General features: G+C 39.6%; 1 protein-coding gene across 2 annotated transcripts in view; it reads left to right on the forward strand.

The window, feature by feature from the left end:
• The window catches only part of fbxo11b (F-box protein 11b), a 153,951-nt gene that overhangs the window by 89,582 nt on the left and 43,047 nt on the right, over nt 1–21,322 (forward strand). For both annotated transcript variants that reach the window (XM_043695619.1, XM_043695620.1), the window contains 6 exons: nt 14,148–14,292; nt 15,230–15,359; nt 19,609–19,692; nt 19,777–19,909; nt 20,743–20,849; nt 20,946–21,057. In XM_043695619.1, the coding sequence (XP_043551554.1) occupies nt 14,148–14,292; nt 15,230–15,359; nt 19,609–19,692; nt 19,777–19,909; nt 20,743–20,849; nt 20,946–21,057 (711 nt within the window). The remainder of the gene's footprint in view (nt 1–14,147; nt 14,293–15,229; nt 15,360–19,608; nt 19,693–19,776; nt 19,910–20,742; nt 20,850–20,945; nt 21,058–21,322) is intronic.

A 21,322-nucleotide genomic window follows, 5' to 3' on the forward strand; every position in this document is an offset into this window, starting at 1 on the left:
AAACAAAAACAGCAAAGATATTTTAACACAATACTCTCATTTGGCTAAAGCATGACCACTGACACAATTGTTTTTTGAAACAGGCATTGTAGAATTTCAAACCACTCAGGAGCTCAAGGCCCTCAATCAGTTTGTTTGAAAGGTTACATGTTTGATAATTTTAAAAAAGACCTAATGTCATATAATATTCATGTAAAAACAAAATCTGCCTCATTACATAACTCACAAAACACATTGAATTGAGTTCCTAATTCAAAAAAGGCAAAACAGTTATGTTGAAATTTTCTGAATCAGTATTTTAACAAACCAAAATATTTAAATATCAAGCACTTTCAGTATAGCATAATTTATATTGAAACTTCCTTTTTCCACCAAAGTGCAACCTTAATTTCAGCGTTCCTCATTTTTGTTTCGAGATCTCTTAGGCAGAGGCTAATCACCATACACTCAGGCATCCAATTTCCTGCAGTTCGTCAGAGAAAATTAACCCTATAAATCTTTTCGGAACCCTTTCAAATTTCACAACAACCTTCCAATAGAAACGAGACAGAATTGCACACAATATTCTAAAAGTGGCCTAACCAATGTCCTGTACAGGCGCAACAACCACCCAACACCTGGACCCAATGCACGGGCCAATAAAGGTGAGCATATCAAATGCTGCCTTCACTATCCTGATTACTGTAACTCCACTTTCAAGGAGCTATGAACCTGCACTCCAAGGTTTCTTTGTTCAGCAACACTTCCTAGGACTTTAGTATTAAGTGTATAAGTCCTGACCTGATTTGCCTTTCCAAAATGCAGCAGCTCACATTTATCTAAATTAAACGCCATCTGCCACTCCTCAGCCCATTGGCCCATCTGATCAAGATGTATTCTGAGGTAACCTCCTTCGCTGTCCATTACATCTCCAATTTGGTGTCACCTGCAAACTTACTAACTAGATCTCTTACGCTCACATTCAAACCATTTTTATGAATGGCAAAAAGCAATGAACCCAGCACCGATCCTTGTGGCACACCACTGGTTACAGGCCTACAGTCTGAAAAGCAACCCTCCACCACCACTCTGTCTTCTACCTTTTGAGCCAGTTCTGTATCCAAATAGCTGGTTCTCCCACTATTGTCATCTAACCTTGCTAACTAGTCTACCATGAGGATCCTTGTCGAGCACCTTACTGCAGTCCCTATAGATCACGTCCACCACTCTCCTCATGAATCCTCTTAGTTACTTCTTCAAAAAACACAATCATTAATGAGACACAATTTCCCACGCACAAAACACTGTTGACGATCATGAACAACCTTTGTCTTTCCAAATACATGTAAATCCCTCCAAACAATGTCAGGCTCACAAGCCTCTAGTTTCTTCGCTTTTCCTTACCATCTTTCTTAAGGAATGGCACTACGTTACCTAACCTCCAGTTTTCTGGCACCTCATCTGTGTGGCTATTGATGGGGCCCAGCAATCACTTCCCTAGCTTCCCACAGAGTTCTAGGGTACACCTGATCAGGCCCCAGGGATTTATCCACCTTTATGCATTTTAAGACGTCCAGCACCAACATCTCTGTAATATGGACATCTTTGAAGATGTCGCTGTTTATTTCCCAATATTCTGTATCTTGCATATCCTTCTCCACTGTAAACACAAATGCAAAACACTTGTTGAATATCTCCCCCCTCGTTTGTGGTTCCACACAATGGAGGCCTTGTTGATCTTTGAGGGAACCTATTCTCTCCCAAATTACTCTTTTGCCCTTAATGTATTTGTAGAATCTCTTCAGATTCTACTTAATCCTATTTGTCAAAACTATCTCATGTCGTCTTTTTGCCGTCCTGATTTCCTTCTTAAGTATACTCTTACTGCCTTCATACTTTTCTAAGAATTCACTCAATCCCTACTATCTATACCTGACACATGCCGCTTCCTTATTCTTGACTAAAATCTCAATTTCTCGAGTCATCCAGCATTCCCTATACCTACTGGCCTTGCCCTTCATTCTAACAGAATCAAACTGTCTCTGGACTCTTGTTATCACATTGCTGAAGGCTCCCTTTTTCCAGCCATCCCTTTACCAGCAAACATCTGTCCCCAATCAGCTTTTGAAAGTTCTTGTCTAAAATGGTCGAAATTGGCCACCTTCCAATACAGAACTGTGATTTATAGATGAGGTCTATCGTTTTCCATCACTGTTTTAAAACTAATAGAATTATGATCACTGCTCCCCTACTGACACTTCAGTCACCTGCCTGCCTTATTTCCCATGAATTGGTCAAGCTTTGCACTTTCTCTGGTACGTCCATCCACATACTGAAACAGAAAATTTTCTTGTACGTACTTAACAAATTCCTCTCTATCCAAGCCCTTTACACTTTGGCAGTCCCTGTCCATGTTTGGAAAGTTAATATCATACATTAACTACTATAACCACCCTGTTGTCATTGTAGATAACTGAGATCTCCTTAAAAATTTGTTTCTCAATTTGCTGGAGGGTCTACAATACAATCCCAATCAGGTGATCATCCCTTTATTTCTCGGTTCCACCCTGGAACCTCTCTGGATGTGGTCCCAGGAGTGTCCTTCCTACATACAGCCGTAACATTATCCCTAATCAAAAATATCAAATTGCTATGATATCCCAGTCCCATGTTCCAAACCATGCCCTGAGTTCATCTGTCTTGCCTATTAGCCCTCTCACATTGAAGTAAATGCAGTTTAATTTATCAGCCCTACCTTGTTCTTTGTTTGCCCTGACTGTTTGACTTAGGCCATTTCCCAACTGTACCAGTACCAGACTGATCTCTTGCCTCACTACCTCCCAGAGTCCCCCACCCGGCTCGTTTAAATCTGCTGGAGCAAATCTCCCCACCAATTAGTCCCCTTCCAATTCCGGTGCAATCTGTCCTCCTCATACGGGTCACTTCTACTCCAGAGGAGATTCTAATGATCCAAAAGCGTGCATCCTCCTCCCATCAACCAGCTGCCCTGCCACGCATTCATCTGCTCTTATCCTCCAATTCCTACCCTCACTAGCTTGTGGACATCTGGAGTAATCCAGATATTACTACTCTCTAGGACCTTTTTAAATTCCTGCCTAAATTCCTATATTCTATCCTCAGCATTTCAGCCTTTTTTCTTCCTATGTCGTTAGTTCCAGTGTGTGTAATGACCTCCTACTGGCTCCTGTCCCCTTGGAGAACATCTGGACACTAACATCTGGACACTCTCCGCCATATCCTTGATCCTGCCTCCAGGGAGGCAACGCGCTATTCTGATGGCTTATTGTTAGCTGCAGAAAAGTTTGTCTGTGCCTCTTACCAGAGAGTCCCCTATCACAATTGATTACTTGGAACCTGGCATGCCCCTCGTGACATTAAAGCCAACCTTAGTACTATAGACCTCCCCTGAGAGTCCATTACGCCCTACATTTTCCAAAACAGTATACATGTTTGAGATGGGGATAACCACAGGACTCTCCTGCACTACCCTCTCCTCCTATCTTTCCTGGAGGTCACCCATGTACCTGACAATATCTTCAGTTTATCTCCAAATCTGCAACTGCCATTCTTCATGCTCCCTAGCTCCGGTAAATTCCTCATTGCCTCTAACTGCCATTCCAACTGATCCATGCGATCCAGTAGGATTTGCAACCAAACATACTTCCTGCGGACCTAATCACCAGTAACATGGAAACTCTCCCCAATCTCCCACCTCCAACAGGAATAGCACATCACTATACTAAAAACTATCTTTGCACTGTAACAATCTATGGACCCAGAAAATAACACAGTCTTACTGCTCTAAAAACACTGATCCAGGCTAGCTTAGTACTTAGCTTTCTTATATTTTTAAAGGTTGATCAAGAAACAGGTCTCAATAAAAATATATCAAAACAGAAGCCATTCTACTCACTATTGTAGATTTACAACAAAAAACAGTAAGATTACACTTCAAAAACTAGCCACTTAACTGCTCCCCTGCTGTGAGCTCCTCCACACAGGGTTCTCTAAGATGAGTTGTGAATTTTGCTGTTTATTTTAATTAGACCAACTCCATTGCCCAGAGATATTTTAAACCAAACAGCAAAAGCAGCAGCAATGCAGGTTACTGCTTAGTCAGGCAGCCCTTTTTCATTTGAATTACTTCCCATGTGGTCACCACTTTTGTCTCCCTTCCTCCTTTTTAAAGTGCTGTTGTTTTGATTCCTTTTTCCCCCCCCACAAAGTTCCAAAACAGTGCAACAGGTTATATGAGTAAATTTTGCTCCTAGAATTTGAGGAAATCCGCTCCAACACTTTTTTTAAAAAAAACCTCAAAGGAGCAGCTCTTAGAGCCACAATTTTTTTCCTATCCTCCATCTTGGATTACCCAGAATTCTTTTTTAGACTGAACCCGCTGAGAGAAGAAATGTATTTTTATCTCTGTTTTAAATGGGCACCATCTTACTTTTGAACTATGACCCCCAGTTCTAGATTGTCCCATGAGAGGAAACAACCTTTTAGCATCAATCCAGTCAAATCTGCTCAGGATCTTACTTGTAGTGATTAGTCATCTCTGACTCGAAGATAAAGGTTTAGCCTGTTTGGCATTTTCTAATAAGGCAATCCACTTGTTCAAGGTATTAATCATATTATTATTATTCAAACTGCTTTCAATTCATTAGCATCCTTCTGGAAGTGCAGTGACTAATACTGTATATACTACTCCAGATGTAGTCTTATCAATGTCTGTATAACTCGAGCATAACCTCCCTGTTCTTGCATTCTGTTTGCTTTGTAATAAACCATAATATTTTATTAGCTTTCCTGATTAATTGCTGTACCCACATAATAACTTTTGTGATTCATGCTCAAGAACAGACTGATCTCTCTGCATTTCAGGACTCTGCAACTGCTCTTTTTCGGTAATGTGCATGTTTTTATTCTTTGTGCCAAAATGGACTATTTCACACTTTTTTCGACACTGCTGTTTTTGCAAGATCTTTGCCCACTCTCACAGCCTATCTGTATCCCTTCTGTGGGCTCCTTAAGTCCTCTTTACAGCTCCATTTCCCAGCTATCTTGTGTCATCAAATTTAGCTACCATACCTTCAGGTCTTTCATGCAAATGAATTGTATAAATTGTAAAGAGTCGAGGCTACAGCACTGAGCTCTATGGCACACCACTCGTGACATCCTGCTACAAACCCACTTGCTCCTCTCTTCATCCTGTTAACAAGCCAATATCTACACAAGTCAATATGCTATCCCCTAGACAATGAGCTTTTGTTTTCTGTTATAACCGTTGTACCTTATGAAGTGCTTTCTTGAAATTTAAATACAGTACATCCACTAATTTCCCTTTATCTACAGCACATGTATAAAAACAGGCAGACTTTAAAAGTAAGCAAATGTTTCTACAACTGAACAAGACCCTAATGAGGTTGCATGTACAGTTTTCATCCTCTTATTTAGGGTTATAGAGATGTACAGCATGGAAACAGACCCTTTGGTCCAACTCCTCCATGTCAACCAGATATCCTAAATTAATCTAGTCCCATTTGCCAGCACTTGGCTCATATCCTCGGCTAAACCCTTCCTTTCCAGATGCCTTTTAAATATTGTAATTGCACCAGACTCCTCCACCTCGTCTGGCAGCTCATTCCATACGCTCACCACCCCATGCATGAAAAAAATTACCCCTTTTTGTCCCTTTTATAATTTTCACCCCTCAGCCTAAACCTATGCCCTCTGGTTCTGGACTCCCCTACCCCAGGGAAAATACCTTGTCTGTTTATCCTATCCATGCCCCTTATGATTTTGTAAACCTCTATAAGGCCACCCCTCAGCTTCTGACGCTCCAGGAAAAACAGCCCCAGCCTATTCAACCTCTCCCAGTAGCTCAAACCCTCCAACTCTGGCAACATCCTTTCAAGTTTCACAACTCCCTCTGATAGGAAGGAGACCAGAACTGCACGCAATATTCTGGAAGTAGCCTAGTCAATAACCTGTACACATAGTAGCCACAACATGACCTCCCAATCCCTATACTTAATGCTCTGACCATATGCCTTTTTCACTATCCCATCTACACTCTACTCAATTTTCAAGGAATTTGAGTGTAGTTGTGTAAACCTCTTTGATGTCCCCTCTGAATTCTCCACATCCTTCCTATAATGTGGCAACCAGAATTGAACGCAATACTCTTTAAGTGTAACCTAATCGAAGTCTTATAAAGCAGCAACATGACATCCTGACTCTGATTCTCAGTTTCCTGACCAATGAAGGCAAGAATGCCATTTGCTGCCTTTAACACCCTATCTACTTAAGTGCCCATTTTCAGGGAGCTGTTGACTTGAACTCCAAGATCCCGCTATACATCAGTGCTGTTCAGCGTCCTACTATTAACTGTCTACTTTTCCTCAACAGTTGATCTCCCAAAGTGCAGTACCGCATACTTACCTAGATTAAACTCCACGTCCATTTCATAGCCCATATCTGCAACTGATCTATGTCCCGCTGTATCCTTTGACAATCTTCTACACTGTCCACAACTCCACCGATCTTTGTATTATCTGCAAACTTAGTAACCCACCCATCTATATTTTCATTCAAGTCATTGATATGTATCACAAACAGCAGAGGTCCCAGTCCAAATCGCTGTGGATTACCACTAGTTATGGATCTCCAGCCAGAAAAACACCCTTCCACAACTACCCTCTGCTTTCTACATGCAAACTAATTCTGAATCCAAGTGTGATTTACGGGTCCAGTCCAATTTTTGCTTCCTAAGCTTTATATAAGTGTTTCTCCTCGTGACTAAATTCACAACCTCGCTCATTATCCAAGGGTCCCTTATATTGTTATCCTTGTCCTTCCTCTTTACTGGAACATGCTGGTCTGGTGCGAATTGGCGACTTAGCTAACTTTTCCCAGAATGCTCCTCAGAGAAGTCTCCATCTAATGGATATTTTGAGAGATTGAGCAGATTAGGTTTACAGTGGAAACTTGATCATCTGAATGGGATGGGCCGGTACTATTTCGTTTGGATAATCGACTATTCGGAAAATCGATTAAATGCCTTTCCTCTGGGGCTCAGCGTTGTAAAGTCTGCTCCCCGTTCAGGTGACTCGCACCAACACACACTTGCTCGACACCCCATCTACCCCCGTCCAGCACCGGCCCCCAACCTGATCCCAACACCGCCCCCAGCATAAAGTGCATGAGGCCAGCCCCAACGCTGCCCGCACCCAGAACCCCATCCAACCCTTCAGGAATCCTGAAGAAAGGCTTATGCCCGAAACGTCGATTCTCCTGCTCCTTGGATGCTGCCTGACCTGCTGCGCTTTTCCAGCAACACATTTTTCAGCTTTGAAGCTAAGGTATGTCAGCCGTGATTGTATTCAATGGTGAAGCAGGCTTTTGAGGGACTTTAAAGAACTAAACTAAATTTGTTAAGCATGTTTCTTTGACAAGACTGTATTGGCTCTGCCTGATTACCTTGAACTTGTCCAAGCGCCATGTTATAACAACTTTAATAATAGCTTCTAACATATTCTTTGTCTCAGAAGTTAAACAAACTGGCCTGTGGTTTCTTCCTTTCTGCCTCCATTCCTTTTTGAATTAAGGAGTTACACTAGCTAATTTCCAATTTAAAGAAACCTTCTCTGAATTTTGGAAAATTAAAACGAATGCATCAACTATTTCACTGGTTACTACTTTTAAGGAGAAAGTGAGGTGGAATATGCTAGAGATCGGAGTTAAAAAGTATGGCACCTGAAAAGCACAGCGGTCAGGCAGCATCTGAGGAGCAGGAGAGTTGAAGTTTCGAGGTGCTGGATGTCTTGAAACACCATAAAAGTGGATAAATCCCCAGGACCTGATCAGGTGTACCCCAGAACTCTGTGCGAAGCTAAGGAAGTGGTTGCTGGGTCCCTTGCTGAGATATTTGTATCATCAATAGTCACAGGTGAGGGACCGGAAAACTGGAGGTTGGTTAACGTGGTGCCATTATTTAAGAAAGATGGTAAGGACAAGCCAGGGAACTATAGACCGGTGAGCCTGACATCGGTGGTGGGCAAGTTGTTGGAAGGAATCCTGAGCAACAGGGTGTACATGGATTTGGAAAAGCAAGGACCAATTAGGAATAGTCAGCATGACTTTGAAGAAGTAACAAAGAGGATTGATGAGGGTAGAATGGTGGACGTGATCTATCTGGATTTCAGTAAGACGTTCGACAAGGTTCCCTGTGGGTGACTGGTTAGCAAGGTTAGAACTCTGGAATAGTGGAAGAACTAGCCATTTGAATACAGAACTGGCTCGAAGATAGAAGACAGAGGGTTACTTTTCGGACTGGAGGCCTGTGACCAGTGGAGTGCCATAAGGGTACACTGCTTTTCGTCATTTATGTGAATGATTTGGACATGAACATAGGTTAGTAAGTTTGCACATGACACCATAATTGAACAGCGAAGAAGTTTACCTGAGTTCAACAGGATCTTGGATCAGATGGGCCAATAGGCTGAGGAGTGGCAGATAAATGCGAGGAGTTGCATTTTGGAAAAACAAATCAGAGCAGGACTTATGCACTTAATGATATGGTCCTGGGGAGTGTTGCTGAACAAAGAGACCTTGGAATGTGGGTTCATAGCTCCTTGAAAGTGGAGTCACATGTCGATAGGATAGTGAAGGCGGCATTTGGTATGTTTTCCTTTATTGGTCAGTATTGAGTACAGAAGTTGGGAGGTCATGTTGTGGCTGTACAGGACATTGGTTAGGCCACTGTTGGAATATTGTGTGCAATTCTGGTCTCCTTCCTATTGAAGGATGTTGTGAAACTTGAAAGGGTTCAAAAAAGATTTACAAGGATGTTGCCTGGATTGGAGGACTTGAGCTTTAGGGCGAGGTTGAATAGACCCAGGCTGTTTTCCCTGGAGCATCAGAGGCTGAAGGGTGACTTTGTAGAGGTTTATAAAATGATGGGCATGGATAGGATAAATAGACATGATGAGGGGCATGGATAGGATAAATTTTCCCTGAGGTGGGGTCTGTTTCTGTGCTGTACATCTCTTTGATTTGAGAAATGAGGTAGAGTCAAATGTAGTGAACCTCCTCTGTCTGTCTCAAGTAAGGGGACCAAAGCGTCATGTTCTTATTAATGTTACAACATGGAGGTCAAACCCCTCTGTTAATTGAACCAAATACCGTGAAAAGCTTGCCTTGCCTCGTAATCTGTTAAAATATGAGTGACAGAGAACTCCTAAATTCCAGTATTTAACGAAAAAAAGTTTATTTTCTTAACTGTCGTAGTGAACACTAAGCAACAATTGTCTGACCTCAACTGTATAAAAAGAAATGCTGTTCCAATAACACACTTATTAAACATTACATTAACTTAATCTCAAGACCATACAGTCTCTGTCTTCAATCTTCCAGCTGCTGATCTCCCTGGGTCTTTTTTTTTACTGCAAGTATGTTTTATGTGAAAAAATAGAGAGCATTTTCTAATTTCTTGGAGAGCGAGATGTTAGATGGGTAGTTAATTCTGTCTCTATAGCAGTTGCTTGATGTTCGGTGGCAGTTGCTCTCAAATTTTCAAAATACCTGGTTTATATACACCCCCATGACACATTAAATTCTTATAATTTGATTGGTTTCCAGGTGTCAAAACAATAAAATTCAAATTCCATTGGTTTCTGGTATCCTGGGCATAATTTAAATTAATGGGTTAAATTTGAATTGTTGTCAAAACAGCCACCAGAACTCAGATATCCTGACCTTTAGCTGACAGCTGTGGTTGTACTTTAAATGCAGAATAGCACTTTCTATCTTAAAGTGACCAAACATGCTTTCAACATCATAACACTAATGCGAACAGAGAGATTGCTGATATCGAGCTGAAAGGGAGATAAATGCTGGGTCGGGTGCTAGTGAAAAGTTTAAATGGTTGAAAATGGGTTGGCTGTGCACGGAGCAAGCCATACAAAGCAGGGTCTCTGGGTGTTGGGGGCAAGGGCAGTGAACATGGAGGAGGGTATTAGCATTCTGAAATTGTTAAATTCAGTGTTTAGTCCTGAAGGCTTTAAGACACCCTATCTGACTCTTCAAAACCAGGTCTAGTATAGCCTGTTCTTAGGTTGGTGCCGTAACATACTGATCTAAGAATTTGACCTGACCTGAATTCCTTATCCAGGCTATTACTTTACAACTGATATTTATATGTAGTTTAAAGTCCCCCTGATAAATGCTGTACTCTTTTGACAAGCTTCCATTAGTTTTTCCTTGATACCCTTTTGTCACTGAGAGCATTGTTGCAAAGGTTGCAGGTAACACAAAGCCAGTGTATGGTGAATCTATGGAACACATTGCCACAGAAGGCTGTAGAGGCCAAGTCATCGAGTGTCTTGAATGCAGTGATAAGTTCTGAGTTTTAAGGGAATCAAACATTATGGACAAAGGCAGGAGATTGTGCTTGAGAAACATATCAGCCATGATCGAATGGTGAAGCAGACTGGATAGCCAAATGACCTAATTCTGGTGCTTTATTTTGTGGTAATGGTTACTATTAGGGAGCTTGTATCCAACTCCCACAAGTAACCTCTTGCTTTTATCATTTCTCATCTCTGTTATATTACTTCTGTATTCTGTTTTCCTGAATTAATGTAATCCCCCTCTCATGTTAATGTCATCCTTAATTAACTGTGCTGCTCCTCCACCCTCTCCTGGCTTCCTGTCCTTCCTAAATGTCGAAACCTAGGTTTTCCTGCGGGCAAGTCTCAGCAATGCCCATTAGATCAAACGTAGTTACCTTAATATGTGCTACTCGTCATTCTGTTTTGCCCTTATCCCCATTGTTTAGTTTCAAACCCACATCTCTTCCTTAGTTAGCAAGAAGCCAATCCTAGTGCAGCTCAGATGTAGACTGTACCAGCAGTACACACCTCATTTTCCCCAGTTTTGGTACCAGTGCCACATGTGTTAAGTTGTTTTACTCCTGAGGTTCCTACACACTTGATGCACCTGCAACACACCAACTTCTGTGAACAAGCAACCAAATTTATTAAACTCCGTACAGTACAAGCTTTCTGGAGGAATCTTTAACATACACCTCGCAGAGCTTACGGGGTCATGGCAAAAGCTCTCACTGAACAAAGGAAACAGTCTTTCCTTTATACAAAACTCTCAACATCACAGTTAGTACTACCCACAAGCCAATCCCTCATAGTCACATACCACTGAAGTTACAATGCAGTGACTACCCCACCTCCAGAAACAATGTAATGCGAACTATCCCTTAATGGTCAAATTTCTCGCAAATTACTTTTTGTAACTATAGGGGAGTAGTCAAATTCCAACTATAATGTTCTTATTGATTTCTGGATGAAAATGTAAATCATCCCTGAGTGGCGAGGAATGGCTGTCTAAACCTCCCACGTTCCACCTAAAAGACAAAGCACACCCCCTTACCCCTGGGACGTTCAATGCCTTGCAGGTCAGTACAGCAAATTAACTCTATTGTCTCCCATGAACTGAAAATCATTTCTCTCAAATCAGTCTTTCAGCCATGCATTTTTCTCTCTAACCTTGTTTACCCTCTGCCAATTTCACATGGCTCAAGTAATAATCCAGAAATGATTAGTTTTGAGATTTTGCTTAATTTAGTGCCTTGCTCCTTGTATTGACTTTGCAGGACCTCTTTCCTAGTTTTGCCTGTCGTTGGTGCCGACATTCTAAACCATCACAAAGCATAACAATTTTGTAAACTCTATGTTTCTAATATGCTTGTTGCATTTATCTCTTATTCACTGATAAATATTCTGCCCATCACAACAACAACTTGTACAGACCACATAATCCTCAAATGCCAATCAATATTTTCTGTCCCTTTTTATTTCTGATCTTTATCCAAGCCTATTCAACATGCTATTTTTTCAAGCAAGGATGCTTTTACTGTTTCATCTCATTCTTGATATGAAATTAACCCCATCATGCTGGAGGAGGATTTGATGAGTTGGATATTCAATGACTGTGACCTGTTATCCATTTTGCCCATCTCTTCTAAATGTCAAGTATTGTGGAATATTTAATTCTTCACTTGAGTCCTCTGCAACTGCATTTCCAGAGTGGCTACTCGATCAACCCCCATTAATTTGTATCTGTGCTCTTAATTAATTTATTTTGTTATGAATACTTAATACATTTAAATATAGTGCTATAAACTTTAAACCTGTTTTGGTGCTTTTCCCTGTCAACAGGATTTGCTAATGCTATATTTATCTTTCCCATTCTGATCTGCTCTACTTAATTTTATCCAAATTTCCAGTCTGTTCCACGCCCTTTACATTTCTCTTATTGCTTCATCCTTTCTTGAATCCTTTCCAGACCGTTTTCTGGCCACTGAATCTAGCCATCTATTTTGTCAGCATTCCTTATTGTTACAATATGGAGACAACAGCCAAACCAAATCAGCCTCCCTACCTCTGTATTTGCAACACACTTTTTTTAAAAAATCAAAGCTTCAAAGACTCTAAATATTGTATGGTTCTGAAACAGACTTTTGAATAATCAGTACAGCGTTCCCCTTCCTCCACGTACCCGCAGGGATACGTTTCCAGACCTACTGCAGATAGCTGTGAACCCATTCATTTAAATGGGAAATTTTACCTTCCTGGCAGCCCTGGTCCCTGATTCTGGATCGTTCCCTGTAATATGTTCAGGCCGCAGGTAACTGACACCGTGGAAACTGAACCCGCGGATGCAGCAGTCGGCCTGTTCCAGACTTTGTGAATAGTTGATGATCGACACTGGGTTTGTACCTCAAACTAGGTGTAACAATTTATTAACAATATAGTAACTTCAGCAGAGCTAAGTTAAACAATGAAGTAAATTATGGCTAAGATTTAAACCTAGACCTCTTTAATTCTAACCTCAACTCTGATGCAAAGACAGACAGACTGACGGTTCAGGAATAAATCAAAAGGGAAAAATAAGTGTGATGTAACTGGCTATTTCACTTCAGTCTCCATGATCAGTAACATCATAGCATATGGGTTATTGTTTTGCTTGGTTTCTGATGACCTATGTGTGCAGCTAGCTTCCATTGTGCTTTGAGAAATATTCATTTAATCCTGCGATTCTATTCTGTGAGCTATCAATAAATTGATGATGAGAGGACAATGAGAGAGCAATCAAACCTCTGAGCTCTAGCTTTTGTAGACACAATCCTTCTAATTCAAGCACAATTCAAAAATCAGTTCAGATCTGACCTCTCCCTGTCAGACTCATTTTTACCCACAATGTCCCAATTAACATTCAGAATCCACTATCTGCTTGAGTGTAAGGCCTCGATGGAGTTGAAGCATTTATGGAGCAGTTTTTATCTAGAAACAATCTGCAATTAACTTTCAGACCTGGTCTCATGAACAAATATTAGTTTGTCCTTTTTTGAAAAGAAGCTATAACTCGGGCCAAAGGTCATCTTTAGTTCTCAGCTCACAGTTCACAACTCTGAACCAAAAATTGATTTAAAAAACAAATGAAAAATTGGTGAGAGTCCTAACAATGCTGAGTATTCTAGTTTGCTGTTTTTTTTGAGGCAATGATTTCCAAATGAACAATAGACCCCCTCTTATTTTTAGGTTTGCAGAATCAGGCAGGGAATGACGTTTTGCCCAATTTATTACACTGATCCTGCTTTCCAACAATTAATGTAATTAAGAGAACTTTTGAGGATGCTGTCAAAATGTTTTCATAAATTAATAGCTATGCATTTACTTAATGCTTATTTATCTTGGATTTAATTAATTTTAAAAGTCTAGTAAGTGAAGGGGGTTTTAATATTGAAGACTGGGTGTTCAATGTATTTCCTTAAAAATAATCTGTAGGTTTTTAAATTCAGGAATGAAAGCGAGCACCACAGCAAAATACAAAAGAAAATGCAAGATCTTCGTAAATAATGGAGCAAGCTTGTAGGGCTGTATGTTTTGCTATTGGTTTATGTTGTTATGAACTTTGTAAGCAGTACCCAAACAGCAGAAGTTTGCAAAATACAGTTGATTCATATAAAGAAGTCATTAGAGATAGAAAGTGACACTGTTGTTGATCAAGAACAAGCACTTCAGATATGGAATGATACCCAAATGCATCTTTTGCATTTCACTTTTTAATAGCATCACCAGCAGAGCAATATCTTCAAGTAAAACTACCAGATGAGGTCGTTATGAATATCTTCTCATATCTACTTGAACAGGATCTTTGCAGAGCAGCTTGTGTGTGTAAACGTTTCAGCGAGCTAGCTAATGATCCAATTTTATGGTAAGTAGGCTTTGATATTTCTGCAGCCTCTCCAATTTACTGAAACCTTTGTTGCCCTGTTTCACTTTGGTTATTCTTCTAGTCATTCATATTATTTCTGGCACAGGTAAATGTGTCATAAATGCCATTGTCTTTCATGATCAATGTACCAAATTGTACCTGATCCAGAGTACCCAAATTAAAAGCGAATGAAAAAATCTAATTCATTTGGCAAGCAAAAATGATAATTTCAATATTTCTATTAGTTTTGTAAAATTTTATTGAGTTCATCTTGAATTTTAAAAATATTTGGATCAGTAAAAATATCAATGTTGGACGGGAGTGTACAAAGTTAAAAATCACACAACGCCAGGTTATAGTCCAACAGGCTTAATTGCAAACTCCAAAAGCTAGTGCTTCCAATTAAACCTGTTGGACTATAATCTGGTGTTGTGATTTTTAACTTTTTTCTTAGAGACATGGTCCAAATGTATTTGGAATTGTGAACATTTTGGGTGGAACTAGGTGAATGATCACTTTGAGCTGTGCATATTTAAAGTCCCATGTTGTCAGTGAGGGCACCCTTCCATCATGTTGAATGACACATTATTGCTAAATTAGATCCAGAACAGACCAAACAACTCAAAACTGAACTTCCAAAAGGTGTTATGGATAAGTAACTGTGACAGCACAGGAATCACTCCTGAAACAATACCCAGGTTTTAAACATGCTTTCGAGCCACAATAATTATATGGCTGGTCCATGCGCATTACATGTCAATTGCTTTTGCTGGAGGGGGGTCCGGGCAAGCTGTTTACGTTGCCTCGTGTTTAAGGTAATCATTGTCCTGGATTTGTGTGATGCAGATGTTGCTGGATACTTAGCAGCTCAAGCCTGAATGTTGTTCGTGATTTAGTCTTTCTTCATGTATAAAGTATAGAATAACTATTCTTCCAGGAAACGATTGTATATGGAAGTGTTTGAGTATACTCGGCCAATGATGCATCCGGAGCCAGGCAAATTTTATCAGATAAATCCAGAAGATTGCGAACATCCAAATCCTTGGAAGGAAAGTTTTCAACAACTGGTATGGTGTTATTAATTGCTGTCCAAATATGATTTTCTTTCATAAGTAAACTTTTGTGAGTATGGTTTTAGTTGATGAAGCTCTTTTCCCTGAAGAAAGGCTTAATGAGTTGAGGGCAGAACATCAATTGTGCCTGAGTTTGATTCTGTGCACTTGTACACAGCAGATATCATAGGGATGTGACATTGAAGGAGGTAAGTGAAGTGCTTGTCTTCATAACAAGAGGATTCAAATACAGATGCAGGGATAAATGCTGCAGTTGTTTTGGTCTCTTTACCTGAGGAGGGGTGTCCTGGCTATGGAGGAAGTGCAACAAAGTTTTACCAGACTGATTCCTCAGACAGCAGGAGTGATCAGTGAAGACAGACTGGATTCGTTAGAACTATATTCAGAATTTATAAGAATGAGGGAGGATCTCATAGAAACAGTTGCTGGCTATCCTTGGGAAGCAAGGTAAAATACTTGGTTAGGCAATGATTAATTAGTTGAGATAAAAAAAAGTCCATAGAAAGTAGCAGTAAGCCATTCTATTCTTCGACTCTGCTCCAACATTCAGTAAGATAATGGCTGATCATCCAATTCAGTAACATGCTCCTGCTTTTGATCCCCTTAACCCCAAGTACTTTATTTAATTCATCCTTGAAAATATTTAATGTTTTGCCCTCAACCACTTTCTATGCTAGAGAATTCCACAGGTTTGCCTCACTCTGGGTGAAGAAATTTCTCCTCAACTCAGCCCTATCTTTAGACAGTGACCCTTGGTTCTGGACTTGCCGGTCATCAGTAGTATTATTCCTTCATTTAACCTGTCAAAGTCTGTTAGAATTTTATGTGCTTCTATGAGATCCCCTCTCATTCTTCTAAACTCTGGTGAATATCGTCCTAACCAATCCAGTTTGTCTTCATTTATCACTCCTGCTGTCTGAGCAATCAGTCTGGTAAAACTGTATTGCACTTCCTTCATAGCCAGGCCACCCTCCTCAGATAAAGAGACCAAAACTGCACTCCCTATACAATATACAAATATCTCTGCATCTGTATTTGAATCTTCTGGTTATGAAGGCCAGCATGTCATTTGCCTCCTTTACTGCAACCTGCTGCACCTGCAAACTTAATTTCAGCGATTGGTGTACAATGACATCACGTCTTACATCCTATTAATCGACAGATTTTCAGAAATTTTTGTTGTCATGAATTACCTTCCCCAGAGTTGTTCTGCATTTGTTGTCATCGGGTGAAAAAGAGCAATCCGGAAGTGATCTTTTAGGTCTAATAAAAGGTCATTGGCCTGTAGTTGACATCTAATTATGGATGCTGTCTGACCTGAAATGTTTCCATCATTTTTTTCCCAGTTTTTCAGTATCCACTATGTGCTTTTGTGACATTGGGAGAGTGGTTAAAGCTAGGATTCTGTAATACTTGTTCAGGTTACAGAGGTCTAGATGGAGGAAAAGGGAGTTATGTCACAAAATCGACTGGTAGACAGGAGGCTGGAAGAACACGGCAGACCAGGTAGCATCAGGAGGTGGAGAAGTTAACGTTTTGCCCTTCTTAAGGACAGGTCTGCTGCCTGGCCTGCTGTGTTCTTCCAGCCTCCTGCCTGTCTACTTTGGATTCCAGCATCTGCAGTTCTTTTGTCTCTAACAACATAGCCTTGTTACAGCTATACCATTCAGCATTTTAGCATTCTTGGATCTGGTTCCTTTAATCCTCCCAATCTTCCATTGCCAGCTTAGTTTCTTCAGTTGAAGAGCAGGCTCAGTTTTGAAATTTGGGATTGTATGCTCAGAATTTGATGATGTTACATGTAACGTAGAGAAAGAAGAACCAGTGGATGTGGTCTGTTTGGATTTTCAGTAAGTCCTACTCGTAAATAAAATAAGAGAGCTTTAGATTGGAAGGAGCATAGTAGTTTGGATCAAGAATTGGATAGTAGACACAAGTGTTTTTACTCAGTTGTTAATCTTTGGAATCCTCTATCCAAGAGGACTGTAGGTGCCCAGTTGATGCATCTGTTGAAGATTGAGATCAATGTATTTGTGTATTTGTGGAATAAATAATATGAAATGCAGCAACTTTTTGTTTTAACTGGCGCTTTGGATAAACTGGCAAAAATTATGTGCCTCAAATACTGTGAAGTTCACATTCTGTTCACATAGTTATTTTTATTTGCCTCAGTGTAAGTATACTTTTTGTTCACTTGAGTGGCCTGACAAAATGTGAATTGTTGATTTGGTTTTGAATCAATTTGTTAGAAATGTCACAATCTCCTTGTGATGTCCGAATAGTCAGTTGTGTCTGAGTGAGAAGGCTCTCTGCTGGTAAGTTTTATTTAAGACAAAGTCACAATTGATTTTGAGTGATTTATGCTGTAAATAATTAACAGCGATGTGTATACCCCCAGCATTGTGTTTCTGTTACTTAGTGTGTGTTTTTACATTGATTATGTGAACTGCTTGATGATCTGGGATATTTAATCAACCAGCACACTCCTGGTCCCAAAGGTGCCAGTTAGTAAAAGGTTGGCTGTAGGATGAGAAAGTGGGGTTGATGTCGAGCCGAGTCTCTATCGAACTTCGTATTCGACAATCTGACTCAAGTATTGAACACAAATGGTTTGAAAATGTGATCTTAAGGCAGAGTTAAACAGAAAGAGAGCAAAAATGAACAGGTCATTCTTTGGATAGCCGGCTGTTACTCATGGGGTATTGTGAGCGTCAGTGTTAGATCCACATTCAATATAATTTATATGGATGTGAGGATCAAATTATCTGATGACACCAAATTTAGGGTGCGCATATTGTGTGAAGAGTGCAAGGAGGCTGCAAGAAGACTTGGATAAGCCAACTGAATGGGCTGGTACATGAAGGATATGATCTAATGTAAATTAGTATGAAGTTGTCATTTTTCTTTAAAAACAGGCAGAAGTAGTTTGGGTGTCTTGGTCTGTGAGTATTAAAAGTTAGCATGTAGGTGCAGCAAGCAGTTAGGAAATAAGTGGCGTATTGGTATTCGCTTCAGGGGGTTTGAGTACAGAAACAAAAGTATCTTCTGTCGTATAAAGCCTTGGTGGAACCTCACCTGGAGTATTGTGTACAGGTTTCGTCTCCTTAAGAGCATACTTTATGTAGAAGGGCTGCAACGGAGGTTATGATTGCAGGATTATCTTGTGTCAGAGGAAACTGTCTTTATATTCTGCAAAATGAGAGATGATCCCATTGTAAATTCAATTCTTATAGGGCACGATGGGTTGGATAGAATAAATAGAATGTTTCCCTCAGCTTGTAACTCTAGTATATAATCTCATGATAAGGGGCAGGCCATTTAAAATTGACATGAGAAATTTCTGTACTCAAGCTGGTCAGGCTTTACAGTTCTCTACTCTGAAGTCTGAGGAAGCTTAATCATTAAGCAGATTTAAAACAAATAAATAGGTTTATGCAGACTAATGACATGAAAGGATACAGGGAATAGTATGGGTAAACGGTATCAAGGAGATGATGAACCATGTTCTGGAATGGCAGGGCAGGTTTGGTGAGCTGAATGGCCTTTTTGTGTTTGCTGCTGCGCTTTCAATCGCTGAAGGTCAAAAAGAGGAAGGCAGGATATTTTATGTAATTGACCAATGAACCACAGTGACATTGAGTGTTTTGAATTTGGAATTTGTTGCATAACAGAAATGTGGAAACAGTTTCAAAAATTGGATAACTATTTGAAGGATGAAAAATTATTTAGGACGCAAATGGGGCTAATAGGTTCTTTAAAGGTCTCGATGGGCTGAATAGATTCTTGTGTTGTTTATGATATGTTCTACAGAATGAAAGCCAAAACTAATCAGCGAAAAACTCTGCCAGTAACTGACATATTGAACTATTTTGTATCATTTTTGACCACTTTGATCTGTCAGAGTTTTCAGTTGGTACACAGGGACGTAGCAATCGAGCAGGAGTAGGTCATTCAGCCCCTCAAACCATATGTTAAGGTCATGGCTGATTTGACTAGAATCTCCAATCCATATTCCTGTCTACCCTGATAATCTTTTGCCTCCCCTTGCTTCACAAGATTCTGTCCACCTCTGCCTTTTTTTTAGAAAAAGTGCTATATTGAGCATTTTAAGACTCTTTGGTTGTTTATTTTTCTCTGCCAAGAGTGTCACATCTGTAATACATGGCAGGATTCCATAACAAATGATCAGAATTTTTAACAGAAATGGTTGATGTATTTCATTTCTTGACTGTTTGAATTTTAGTATAAAGGAGCGCACGTAAAGCCTGGATTTGCAGAACATTTTTACAGCAGCCCAGCAAGGTATAAAGGAAGAGAAAATATGTTGGTAAGGATTTTTAAAATTTTGAATTGTACTTACAAAATTGTGTGCTGTAATCTTTGGGTTAAATTGTGTTCATTTTCTCTATAGTATTATGATACAATTGAAGATGCCTTGGGAGGTGTTCAGGAAGCTCACTTTGATGGTCTTATCTTCGTACACTCTGGTACCTACACTGATGAGTGGATTTATATTGAATCCCCTATAACTATGATTGGTGCAGGTAAATATATTGATTTGCATTTAATTTTTGGCACTGCTGTTGGCAATATAGTAGTGCAAAATGTTAATTCTGCTAAGCAACGTTCTACGGAGCTGCAGAATTTGAAATAATGCTATTTCTCCCCACCCCATCTCAATGATTAATTTAGTTCTTGAAATGCAATTTAATGCACAATACATTTGAATTTGTAAGTAGTGAACATTCAATGCAAGTTAAGATTTTTAACCTTGGTTCTAATTTTTTTTCTATAAGTATTATTTCTCCTTTCTCTTCCCTTCCCCAAGCAATTGCCTTTCCAGCTGTATCTTAGTAATTTGTTAGCAAGCCTTTCCAGCATTCTGTGCTTGTCATATGTTATGGCTGGTAGAGGCTCCTCTTCTATTCAGTAAGATCTTCGCTGACCTCTGCATTCAACTTCACAAATCTATTGATCTCAAATCTTCAGTAGACACATCAACTGAGCATCTCCAGTCCCCTTTGGTAATGGATTTCAAAGATTAATAACTGAGTAAAGATGTTTCTTTCTTCCCTGTTGGTCCTAAATAGCTCACTGTTTTTCCTGAAACTTACAAGTCCTCACAAGTCTTGATTTAAGACACTTTTAATCAGCAGTAATGGCTGTTAGCATCAACCCTGTTGAACTTTGAATTAATTTTATATGCTTCAGTGTGCTCATTTTAGAAACGTTCTTGATCTCTACCAAGTCATCACGGTGAAATTATTTGTCTCCATAATTGTCTATGGTGTATGTGCCTAAAAGATCATTGGTAATTGAAAGTAGTGTTGAGATAATTTGAATAGTTGTATTAAAAACATTTTTAATACATTTTCAGCACCAGGAAAAGTTGCAGATAAGGTCATCATTGAAAACACTAGGGATTCTACCTTTGTATTTATGGAAGGTTCTGAGGATGCCTATGTTGGATATATGACAATTAGGGTAAGTACTAACAGCCATATCATACATCATTTGACAATGTTTAGTAATCTATAATCTGTAAGCAATATCTTTATAGTATGTGCTTCTTTCTTCTAGTTTAACCCTGATGATAAGTCAGCCCAGCACCATAATGCACACCACTGCTTGGAGATCACGGTGAACTGCAGTCCGATTATAGATCATTGTATCATTCGAAGTACTTGCACAGGTTTGTGTCATCTTTGATATTATGGTTTAACGTGGGGAGATTGAGTGTTATTTCTTTTTATAACCACTGGCATATTGGAATGTTCATGACAAACCATTTTGAATTGTTGAGGGACATATTGCTATGATAAAGGTGCTATTGATAAGTAAGAGTGTTTGTAAACAAAATTGAATGAGTGATATTGATTTTAATGTAATGTTGATGCATGGTAATTTGGAAAAATATGTTGTGTCTCTTGCCTGTATTATCACTTTTGCATTCCTAT

This window comes from Chiloscyllium plagiosum, chromosome 9, assembly GCF_004010195.1.
Source record: "Chiloscyllium plagiosum isolate BGI_BamShark_2017 chromosome 9, ASM401019v2, whole genome shotgun sequence".
Classification (NCBI taxonomy): Eukaryota; Metazoa; Chordata; class Chondrichthyes; order Orectolobiformes; family Hemiscylliidae; genus Chiloscyllium; species Chiloscyllium plagiosum.